At 33.2% G+C, this 12,100-nt stretch overlaps 1 protein-coding gene across 2 annotated transcripts in view; it reads right to left on the bottom strand.

The window, feature by feature from the left end:
* Positions 1 to 12,100, bottom strand: part of EDIL3 (EGF like repeats and discoidin domains 3) — a 685,096-nt gene that overhangs the window by 485,143 nt on the left and 187,853 nt on the right. Inside the window, exon 3 of one of the 2 annotated variants that reach the window (XM_074282145.1) lies at positions 10,918 to 10,944. The exons of the other annotated variant lie outside the window; for it this stretch is intronic. Within the exon in view, the coding sequence (XP_074138246.1) occupies positions 10,918 to 10,944 (27 nt within the window). The remainder of the gene's footprint in view (positions 1 to 10,917; positions 10,945 to 12,100) is intronic. 2 annotated transcript variants of the gene reach the window in all.

Raw genomic sequence — 12,100 nt, 5'->3', positions numbered from 1 at the left:
TATTTGCTCTTTTGCTTGGGTAAATGGATTTTCTCACTATTTGCTATATGTGATTACCTTTTATATAACCAGTGTTTGGTGGAAAGAAGTCAAACCAGAAGCTATAATCTTATGATTACCTTACTATCTTGAGAGATAGTGACTAGAAAGGTAGATTTTGTTTTTAACTTGATGAGTTACTAGATACTTGGAGGGGGTTCATAAAGATATATTTCTAGCAGAATTCTCCTCTAGAAGAAATTAGAGGAAAGAACAGCCTACTCATTTGGTTTATAATTGCCACATTTCAGTCATTTCCTTACCCCCTTAAAGACAGGTTCAAGAACTTCCTTTAGAGAGGAGTAGCTAAGATTCCAGAGATATCTACCCATGCCTCTCATGAACCATATTTAGGTAAGCCATGTAGAGATATATCATCTTATAGGGGTACAAAATCTTGCTTTCATTCTAAAAAGGAAGGAAGATGAGGGAAAGAGAAAATCTGACTTCAAAATGTTTTTAAATAAATGTTTAAAAAATTACATGTAACTGAGAAATATTTAATGAAATAAAATGTTATTGCAAAAAGGCATGTGTTCATAATTGTTCTAGATAAAAGGCTAAAAAACAGATAAAATAAATAATGATAAAACAAACCAGAAACTTTTCAGATATCTTGAAGTAAATGTCCAGTAAACATCTTAAGCTCAATATGCCCAAAATGGAATTCCTTCCTCTATAACTTCCTTCTATCTTCCCTATTATGGAGGATAACCCCATTCTCCTATCTCTTAAGCTTTCAGTTTAGAAGTAATATTGGATTCCTTACCATCTCCCATATACAAGCATTTGTCAAAGTCTATTGCCTTCACCTTATCAACATTTCTCCAATACAACTTCTTCTCCTCTAACAGTCACCACTCTAGTTCAGGCTCTCATCATCTCACACCTGGCAGGAGCCTGCTGATGTGATTACCTATCTCAAGTCTCTCTCTACTCCAATCCATAACTCAGCCATTAAAGTGAATTTCCTGAAGTCCAATTTCAATCATATCACCCTCCTACTCAGTAAACTCCACTGGTTTCCCAGTCCCTCTAAAATCAAATACAAAATGCTGTAACATTCAAAACCTTTCTTAATATACCCCCCTCTCACTTTTCCAGTCTTCTTAGACCTTACTCATCCCTTGGCTTGTACTCTTCAATCCAATGACATTAACTTTTTTGTTGTTCCCTGAAGAAGACACTATATCTCTCATCTCTTGGCTCTCTCTCTAGCTATTCTCTCCTCTGGTTTAACTACTCACCTCCATGACTTTAAGTTCCCAATGAAAATCCTCTGGGGAATTTTTGGGGAAGTTTTTCTCACTCCTTTCAATCCTGTAATTCCCTCAATAAAATATTTCCTATTTTTCCTTTAGATAATTTGCTTTATATATGGTTGCTTACATGTAATCTCCCATATTAGATTGTAAGCTCTTGAAAGCAGGTTCTGTCTTTTGCCTCCTTTTCTGTCTTCAGTGCTTAGCATAATACCTAATATATGGTAGGTGCTTAATAAATGTTTATTGATTGAAAGTAGTTACAAAGCAATTATTCAAACACAAATAATCACTGAAGTTAAGTATGCCAGTTAGCACATTAGTACAGTATATTATACAGTACAATACAATGTACTATATATTTTTAAGTATTGTCAAGTATTATCAAAAATGATACAGATAAATTTCATCTAATGTTGATCCAAGATCATTCATTCCAAAATTCATGTAGTAAAATGAATGCTTAAAACATTTTAAAGAGAAGAGCACTAGTCTTCATAGCTAAGGGAACAGGAACACTGGTCACAATCCTAGAACAGAAAGGAATTGTCAAACAAAAAAGCTTCAAGGGATAAGTGGCTCTTCCTGGATATGAACTACATCACAGACCAGGAAAGCAATGACCATATCTCTCCCCAACACCTTGGAAAGACCAAAAAGCTTATGAAATCCCAGAAGTAGCTCTGAAAAGAGTAGTACAAGGAATAAAAACAAACTTGAAGGGGCCTTCCCACCCATGAGCAAGAAAAACGTAAAGTTCTTTTGAAGAACATAAAGTTCAAAGTCAAGAGATAGGCTAGAAAAATGAGCAATCAAGCAAAGATGAAACTTAAAAACTACTATGGTAGCAAGAAAAATCAAGACAACAAATTCAAAAGAAAACAATGTGAAAATAGCTACAAACAAAGAAGCAAAGAAGAATGCAAATTGAAAAGAAGTCTAATAATTATTCCCAAAAAGATAAAGAGATGAGGGTGGTTAAAGAAAACAATTGGAAAAGAAATGAGAGTGATGTAAGAAAATTATGAAAAGAGAATTAACAGTTTGGTAAAATCTGCACAAAAATACTGAAGAAAATAACATCCTAAAACCTAGAATTGGTCAAATGTTTAAAGAGGAACAAAAATTTAATGAAGAATATAAGTCCTTAAAAACCAAATTGGATAAATGGAAATATAGTTCAAAAAGCAACTGAAGAAAATAATTACTGAAAAATTGGAATTGAGAAAGTAGAATGTAATGACTCTTATGAAACATGAAGAAACAATAAAACAAAGTCAAAAGAATGAAAAAAAATACAAGAAAATGTATTTTTTTTGTTAACATGGAAATATGTTTTGCATGATTTTATTTGTGTAATTGATATATTGTTTGCATTATGAAAGAAAGTGAAATTATGAGGAGGAAAAGAATTAGGAACTCAAATATTTCCTTTAATGTTATAAATAATTAATAAATTGTTTTTGAAATCATTTTGAGTCTGAAAGCAGAAAACAAAAACTAACACGATTTTAACCTTCTTTTCAAGTCCAATTTTTAAAATAACTGGTATCATTTATAATGCATCATCTTTTATTGTTACAACAACTTTAGCAAGTAGGAGCTATTATTAAGCTCATTTTTTAATTAAAAAAAACTGAAGCAGTATGTTAAAAGACTTGCCTCTGGTCACACAGATTATCTTTTAAGCTAAAAGATAGCCCTAGGGGATTGAGGTTTAGCTGAGGACCTCTAGGTGGCATAATGGATTGAACAATGGGCTTCCAATCAGGAAAACTCATCTTCAAGAGTTCAAATCCTGCCTTAAACACTTATCAGCTACATTCTTTATCCAGATAAGGATAAGGAAACTCAAAATGCCAAGAAAACTCCAAATGGGGTCACAAAGAGTTGAATGACTGAAACTGAATAAGATAGGTCCAACTCAACTAATCCTTTGCATTAAAGACTTTTAGTGAAATATTTCCCCCAATTAAAAGAGGAAATATTTGCTTCCTCATAGTAATCTTTATAGAGAAAGAACATCTGCTCTCTGCAAATTATAAAACACTCTGATGTTAATAAAATCCATAAATATAATTGTTGAACTAAAAATTTCTTTAAGAATACTTTCACCCCATTATTCTCAAAGATCTGTGGCAAAATCTAAAACATCAACATCTGCTTATATCTTCGAGCAAAATTAATTAGAAACACATTAAAAATCTAATATATTTACATCATTTCAAAATTAAAATCAACATTTAGAAATAATATGTATTCTGCTGAATAAAATAAAGCAAAATAATTAATATGGTAATTTATTTTTAAAGGTAAATACTAAGTATTAAAAGCAATTAATGTTTATGTGAGACATTATTAAGAAGTTTATTAGCTTGAATATTACTAAGCTTTCTAGTAAATATTTTACTTATGGAACCATCATTGTGATTATTCCCTTAAAATGAGCTCCTTGAGCGTAAGGCTGCTTTTTTTCTGTTTGTATCTCTATGACTTGGCACAATATCAACAAAAAGAAAATAATAAATTTTGCAATCTGTAACACATTTCCATCCTCTCCTCCTCACCTCCTTCCTAGAAAGGTTATATCTGTGCCTTCCATCTTAGAAGGGACAGATAAGGGGGGAACTTCAAAAAGTTAATGAGAGATAAAATTAAACAGGGTGAGAGTTGAGAAAAAAGAGAAGAAACAAGGGCTTAAAAGATAATGTTATTCTCAACTTGCATTGAGGAAATGGCATCAATATAGAAAATTGTATAGAAAATGTCTGGGCCTGAGAAAATAGAAAGTAATTGGTATCATGACTATGAAATAAAGAGGTGTGGGGAGGAGAGAGAAAAGAGTAAGAGGAGAAGGAGTAGAAGAGGGGAGAAAAAAATCTACATTTCCTTCTTTACAAGCAGAGCATATGATAAAACTTATTGGAAGAGAGAAGGATTACCAGGAAAACCCTTTATTCAAAAGGAAGAGGAGGAAACCTTTTTCTATTGTCTTAGATTATTGAGTTTGATGAGTGCTCATTATATAACCTCTATTTTTTTTAATAGCTTTTTATTTACAAGATATATGCATAGGTAATTTTTCAGCATTGACAGTTGCAAAACTTTTGTTCCAACTTTTCCCCTTCTTCCCCCCACCTCCTCCCCCAGATGGCAGGTTGATCATACTTGTTAAATATGTATAACCTCTATTTTGAATGAAAAGAGTAGTCTTCAAATCATAAAGATGTAAGAAAAGCAGAGATCAAGTCTAGAACAGCAACAATTGTAAGTCATACTGAGCAAGTACATAAGAAGCTCAAAAGAATAAGAGGTCTAAGGTCTCAAAGAAACAGGAATCCCTGCATTATAAAGAAAAGCTCATCAAGAAGAATTCTTGTATCATACCTCATAGGTATTCAACCAATTATGGTAGGAAGATCATTTGTGAGGAAGCATCTTCTGAAGTAATCCTCTCTACTCTTGAACAACTTTAATTGTTAGAAAGTATTTGCCTAATACCTGTTAGATTTTCATTTGTCTCCTTGCAAGTTTCAACCAGTATTCTTAATTATTCCCTCTATTGCCACAACAAAAAGAAATAGTAACTATTTAAATGCACAATAGGTTTCTTAGTCCAAAATAAGTTTGGGAGAATGCAAAGAAAGGAGGCATCTGGCATGCATGATGAAAGACATTTTTTAAGTATATCAGAAAAATAAATGTTGATTTTTAGATCATCAACTTTAATTTCATATATTAAAAGACTTGTGAGGTAATGCTGTCATTTGGAAGAGTGGTAAACTTGGTATTAGACCACATGAGTGTAAATCTCTGGTCTGCTATTCTCTAGTTGCATGACTTTGAGCAAGCTGTTTAACCTCTCTGACTTCAATTTCCTCATCCTTTAAAAGAAACAATCAGAAAAGATGACTTATAATGCACCTTTTTAGCTGTTAGGCTTTGATCCTTTATATATATATATATATATATATAAATCCTTGCAATTCAGCTTTTATGTAATCTTATATAGTTTTTAGTCAATTCAAAACTGTACTATAATCATATTGAGGACAATTATTTGGCACCTTGCCCTGGTAAATTCTAAATTTTAAAGCTAAGGTCAGTTCACTCCTACCTAAATGTCTAGACTTACAGAATACCTGTCCTTAGGCAGTAGGGAAATGATAGTCAATAGAAAAACAGCTGAGCATTAGATTTGACTAGCTGGAAGGTCTCGCTCTTCCTTTGGGATGCAGGTTTTTGTAATTACATTTTTCCTTGCTTTCATAAACTTATTATAACTCATCTACCAGTTAAGATCCATTTTTAGTTCCTTAGAAAGTAATGACTTCACTCTCCTCAAGTTTGTAGAGATTAGTATACTTTCCCAGGAATCCAGACTTTATGACTAATTTTCCACTACTTAATGTTAGACTTCTCTAAAGGTCCCTACTTGGACCAGTTCAGTAATGTATTTATTTGTTTGATGTGGACTTTCTGTCTGAATCATAGGATTATAAATGTAGAACAAGAAAGTGTCCTCAGTGGCTTTGTAGTTTGAGCTTATTTTTTTTTTTCAGATGAGGAAAATAAGACGTAAAGAGGTTCTATAACTTGTTCATGGATATGTAGGTAGGAAACATCAGACATGGGAGCTGAGCTTATGTCCTCTTGTTGTGTCACAGTTCTCTTTTAGTGTCCTGACTCAGTTTCCCTAATTGTCCTGCCCTGGTTTCCCTAAATTGTTCTGCCTCTGTTGCTAATAGTTCTGCAACACCACCCCTCTCTCCTAATCATGATGATCCAGATAAGGAGAAGGACCTTCTATCTTAGACATCATTGGAATATTTGGTGCCTCTCCCTATTCTGTAATCCCAATTTATCAGATCCCCCATGACTCCCCCTACCCTGTAAGAACTGGATTGTTAGTTTCGGGCTCCTACTCTCAGTGTTCTTATTCCACTCCTGCCTCGATCTACCCCTGTATCTGAGATATACATATATGTATATATATATTTTTCACTGAGAACTCACATTGTTGGCTGGATTCTTGGAGATGATAGTCTCATTCAGCCCTGGGACCAAACCATGAATCCATTTGGTGCCAGGAAATCTCTCTCTTTAAAATAAAATATTAAACTCTCACCTTGCCTCAGTTTCTCTGGAAATACATTTTAGAGGCTTCCCACTGAAACAGTAGAAACTGAGAATGGGAATAGAGATTAGAGGCCTTCAGGTATCCACCTTGTGCTTCGGGGCAGCTGGAGATATGGGTTCTTGGCCTGGAGAGGCTGGCCCTCTGGATTTTTTTTTCCAGAGTCTCTGGGAAAGACAGCAGTTTTCAGTAACAATCATGCCTGAAGCCTGACAGTGGACACTCCATTTCAGCCATGGGAGAGTAAGCCTGCATGTCTTAGGACATAATCTGATCTGTTTACCTGTTCTGTCTGTCTGTGCTAGCATCTGGATTTTCAAAATAATAAAATATCAACGGGCATCAAATTCTGAGTAGGGTATAATTCCAGAAAGCTGGATGATACCTCTGGTTTGGGTGTCTTCTAAGACACATCTGGTCTGATCTGACTGTGAGCATTTTTTTTGGACACTAGTTATATGTGTTAAATGTTTTGTTTAATGTTGTAACTGCCCAGTCTATGTCTGTGTGATCTGTGTTCTGTGTTCTGTGTGACTTGTCTGTCTGTCTTGTTGGTTAAAGAGCTCTGCGAATGGTTAAAAACAATGATTAAGAATTGGTTATTTCAATGTTGCAATTGTATTTAGTATAACATTTGCTTGTGATTTTAAACTTTTAACTTGTTGCACTAATTTGTAAGTATTTTAAAACTGGCAGGAAAGTTTTTTTCCCTTAAAGCAGTTTTCAAAGACAGCTAATAGGATTTCAAGGGAAAGAGCAATAAAATCTTACCTGATTCAGATTCAAGCCTGGCCTAGACTGGGTTGGGCAGATAAGGCCTCTGGAGGACAAAAGAGTTTATGCTAATTGCTTTGAAACTCAGGCTGAAGAAAACATTTGATTAGAAATTTTAGGATGCATAATATTCACTTATGAAACATCTACTTAGATATAAAAAATAACTTGTGAACTTACTGAGACAAATTTCTTACTTTTATCAACATAAGTTATGGTAAATATCTGTTTAGGATTTATCTGAAACTTTGGTTAATGGGATTTGTTATTGGAAGTAAAATTTCTTGTGCTTATAGTTAATCCTATTTGTGAGTTTTAAAGCTCCACACTCTGACAGTCAGTGGGACAATTAACTGGAGTAAAAATGAATTAAAGCTATTTTATCCTGTGTGTGTTGAAGGTTGGGTTTTAACTGATTATGCTATGTTATAGTTATTCCGTGTATTTTTTCTTCCTATGATTGATCAGAGACAATGGTCAAAAAGAACTGTTAATGCAATTCAATTATTGCTATTTTCAATCTGATTGTGTGTAATCATTATATCCTAAATACTTAAGCAAATGAGTATTTACCCTGGTCATCTATCTGTTACTGAATATTTGTGTCTGTAGATATTCAGGTTTTTAAAGGTATCTAAATAATGAAAGGACAATTAGCATAGTGAGATCTAATTGCTATTTATTTGGGACTATAATTGACATTTATTTGCCTGTCCTGTTAAGCAAACTCATTTATTCGAAGAGGAAGCTGATGGCTCTTCACATTTTGCATAAGTCTGGTGAACCAAGTCTTTCTATTTCAGACTGTTCTGATCTTTAGTTGTTATATTTCTGGTTTGTTTTGTTTTTTGTTGTTGTTCTAGATTTTGTTCAAATTACAGATTATTGAACTGCTTCTGGAACATGGATTGGCCCATCTGAAGCTTTGGTAGCTGTCAGCATTCTCAAGGGACCTTGCAGTTTGGTATCATGCCTCTAATATATTTGGGTTGCTTGCCTTGGTCTAACTGTGCATAATCTGCTCAGAAATCTGGATTCTAGTAACAGCTCCTGTTTTATTGAGAGGGAACAGATGTAGCTACTCCAGGCCCCATTTTTCCTCCTTTTGGAGTACCTGACAGACTGGGGGTGCCCCTCTTAGGACAGGTAGCAGGACTGTCTTGAGCACTGCTACTCCCTATATAAGCAGAGGCTGGGTTAAATGCACAAAATGACCACAGACTAACTTATAGTGAACTGTCCATGTCAAACTGGATTCTCTGGCTGAGATGCTCCAGAACTGTAGAGGACCTGACATGCTGGTAACAGGGAGCCTTTGTACTGCTGATTAACTCTGGAGTTATCAGGGAAAGACTTGTCCTTGCATTTTCCTAGTTTTATTTTGGTTTATTTGCTTTACATAGGGTTGGTCAAAATTATGGTGCTAAGATCTCCAGGTAGCCAGAGGAAGGTAATTCAATGATTTGAATATTCAGAAGAGAGCAAGTGTGGAATGTTGTGCCACAGTTTTCTTTTATTGCCCTGACTCAGTTTCCCTAATTGTCCTGCCTCGGTTTCCCTGAATTGTTCTGCCTCAGTTCATAATAGTTCTGTAACACTAGCCCTTCCTCCTAATCATGATGATCCAGATAAGGAGGAATACCTTCTATCTTAGCAATCATCAGAATGTTAGGTGCCTCTCCCCATTCTGTAATCCCAATTTATCAGATGTCCTCTATTCCTCCCCTCACCCTGTCAGAACTAGATTTTTAGTCCCATATTCCCACAGTGTTCTGACTCCGTTCCTGCCTAGGTCTACCCCTGTATCTGGGCCACATATATGTGTGATTTTATATATATATATATATATATATATATATATATATATATATATATATATATATGTCATTGAGAACTCACATTGTTGGCTGGATTCTTGGAGATGATAGTCTCATTCAGCCCTGGGACCAAACCATGGATCTATTTGGTCCCAGTAAATCTCTCCCTTTCAAATAAATTATTAAAAACTCTCTAATCTCTATCTTCCCTCTGTTTCTCTGGCATTGCACTCTTACAGCATTGTACAATGCTACCTCCTAATCCTACTAAAGCGGTGTGCATATCCCCTAAATAACCTTATCCATACAGGTCTCTCTCACATTCAAGTCTAGGTAATACACAGTCTGTACTTTCCTTTCAGAATGAGACCCATTTCTGAAATCATACTTTCTATTGCATTGATATTCTTGATAGTACCTAAATTAGATCTGAGTCTATGCTATCAATTGTTGTTGGCTTAACCAGGAAGAGATTCATCATGCTATTTTAAAAAGCCATTGAATCTTTGGCTACCTATGAAGTGTCAAGAGTTTACATAACTCATTGTATGTTTTAAAAAAAAGTTATTCATGAAATTTTAAAAGTATCCTGTCTGGTTCAATAAAAGATTCATTGATATAAGTGTTCCTTTGTAAAGCATTATATTTCTGTTATTTTACTTTTACACATTCTCATTTATCACTATTTTGAAAACTTAAATGCTTCCCTGTTTTTTCCTATTCTGTTCAGCCTTTGCTTTCTTATAATATCCTTCCCTTCCTATATAAAGCAGATCTGTCAATTCCATGCTTATCTATTTCATCCTTCCATTTTAATTTTTCTCCCTTCCTATTTGAAAATGGAAAACTCCCAATAGAAAAGATATCAAAGGATTTGGGGGAAAATAGTTCTAGAAGAATTATAAATTATTAATAACCATAAAAACCTGAAATTGATAATGAGAGGTGCAAATTAAAAGAATCCTAAGACTTTACTTCACACATACAACTAGCAAGTTGACAAGGATGACAAATAATGAGAATAGTCAAGTTGGAGGGGTAGTTGTGGGAAAGCTATGAATCAAAATAAGTAGTTAAGAAAATAATTTGGAATTGTCAAATAAAATTACTAAAATATACATGATTTTTGCTTTAGAGATTTCATTTCTAGGCAAATTCCCCATGGCAATAATTGAAAAGAAAAATAAATACATGAGTATTTATATTATTATTATTTGGGGGTGGAAAGAGCATCAAAAATTTATAAACAGTAGATATCCATCAGTTGGAGAACAAATAAATGGTATATGAACAAAATAAAATATTACTAAACTAAACTCTAAACTCTAAACAATTATGAGGAATTAAAATAAGCATGGAAAAATATAAATTGATCTAGAATAAAATAAAAAAACACGAAAATAATATACATAATGATTACAAGAATATAAATGGAAAGAACAATTATCACAAAAATTGACAATGAAGTTAGAAAAATTTCAAAGAACAAGTATGTCACTAAATAAGAATATCTCAAAAGCCACCCTTCTACATTCAGTCCTTTGAAAAGTGATAAGTCTATTGATTTGGAAAATTATATATATTTTCAGAATTTTTTCCAATATATTTATTGATTTTGTTCATTTTCCCCTCTCTCAATTTTTTTCTTTAAAAATACCGTTAGACAAAATGGCTCCTGGGAGGAATGAGGGAAAGGATAAAAGGACTAAATTTAGATGATGAAAAAATAAAAATATATATTAATAAAATTTATTTTTAATAAGAAAAACAAGCAAATTCTTATCATTGATACCAGTTGTATTCACCTTTCAGGAAAATCATTCAGATATTCTATGTTACTAAATATGGATACTATGAAAAAGAATAAAATGACATCAAGGTCGTTTACCTGTTGAAGTTGGTTCTTCATCTGATGCTGTAAAAAAAAAAAAATAGAGGCAAAAGGAAAAAAAAAAGAAGAAAGACAGGGGAGGGGAAAAGGAGAAAAAAAGTTAAAAGTATATAGTATATAAAAACATCTTAATATTCATATAATTATAATTTTATGTACCTATTGTAAATCTGAAATTGTATTATCATATAGAAACAGAAATTAATTAAATCTATATCTTTCACATTATCTAATTTGGGGTTTATCAGAAATACTACACATCATTTAGTTTGACTTTACTTCCCATTTGTAAGTAAAACTGATTATCATTGGTTTCATTTAAAGCATACATTTTCCATTCCTCCTATTGAAACATACATAATTTGTGAAAAAACTTAAATATTAAAGTCGTAAAAGTGAGCTAATATATTGACAAGTATGCATACTGAAGTATTAGTTATCTAATCAGTAAATATAAATAGTGGCTATTACATTTTTTTAAAAAGTTTTATTAATTTACTGTTTTGCTAAACACTTAAGTGCCCAAACAAACAATAATTTATATCAGATATAAGATTTAAGATAATGTCTTGTAAATTTAAATATCCAGCTCTTCCTGCCTCAAGGAATTAAAATGACACTGGGGGATATGGGTGAAAGCACGAGTGTTAGGCCTGATATATTTACTCTGTTAAGCTATCCTTCAAGGATACCTTGTTGGCTGTTCAAAAGTCTGGACTACTATTTTACACCCACACTCAAACAATGATCATTTGTTAATATCATGAGAGAAGTGAGGAAAGGGTAATAACTAGCTCCCATTACCAATTTCCAAGCAATCTTAATGTTCCTTGTGCCCCAGATTTGTAACCAATCATATTACCCCAATTCTATGATATCATCTCTCCTATTCTGCTTTTTGTTCTATATTCTCCCAAACCTATATAATTGAAACTATCTTTTTGCTCATAGTCTTCCATATAAATGGAAGCAAGTCATTGACAGACAGCTATTCCTGTTAATAAAAGTTACTTGACTTAGATTTGTCTAAGTTTTCTTTTTTCTTAAATGTAATTTGAGATGATTTTAAGATGTAGAATATAACATATTTTGGTCCCCATGAGGATTCTATTTCTACTCATTCTGACCCATTTCTCCTCATGGTTCCTTAGCTAGTTAAATGTGAATTACAAACTGCTTC

The sequence above is a fragment of the Sminthopsis crassicaudata genome, chromosome 1, assembly GCF_048593235.1.
Source record: "Sminthopsis crassicaudata isolate SCR6 chromosome 1, ASM4859323v1, whole genome shotgun sequence".
Lineage (NCBI taxonomy): Eukaryota > Metazoa > Chordata > Mammalia > Dasyuromorphia > Dasyuridae > Sminthopsis > Sminthopsis crassicaudata.
The sequence above is the reverse complement of the archived record's forward strand: the minus strand, read 5'-3'. Positions and strand labels throughout refer to the sequence as shown.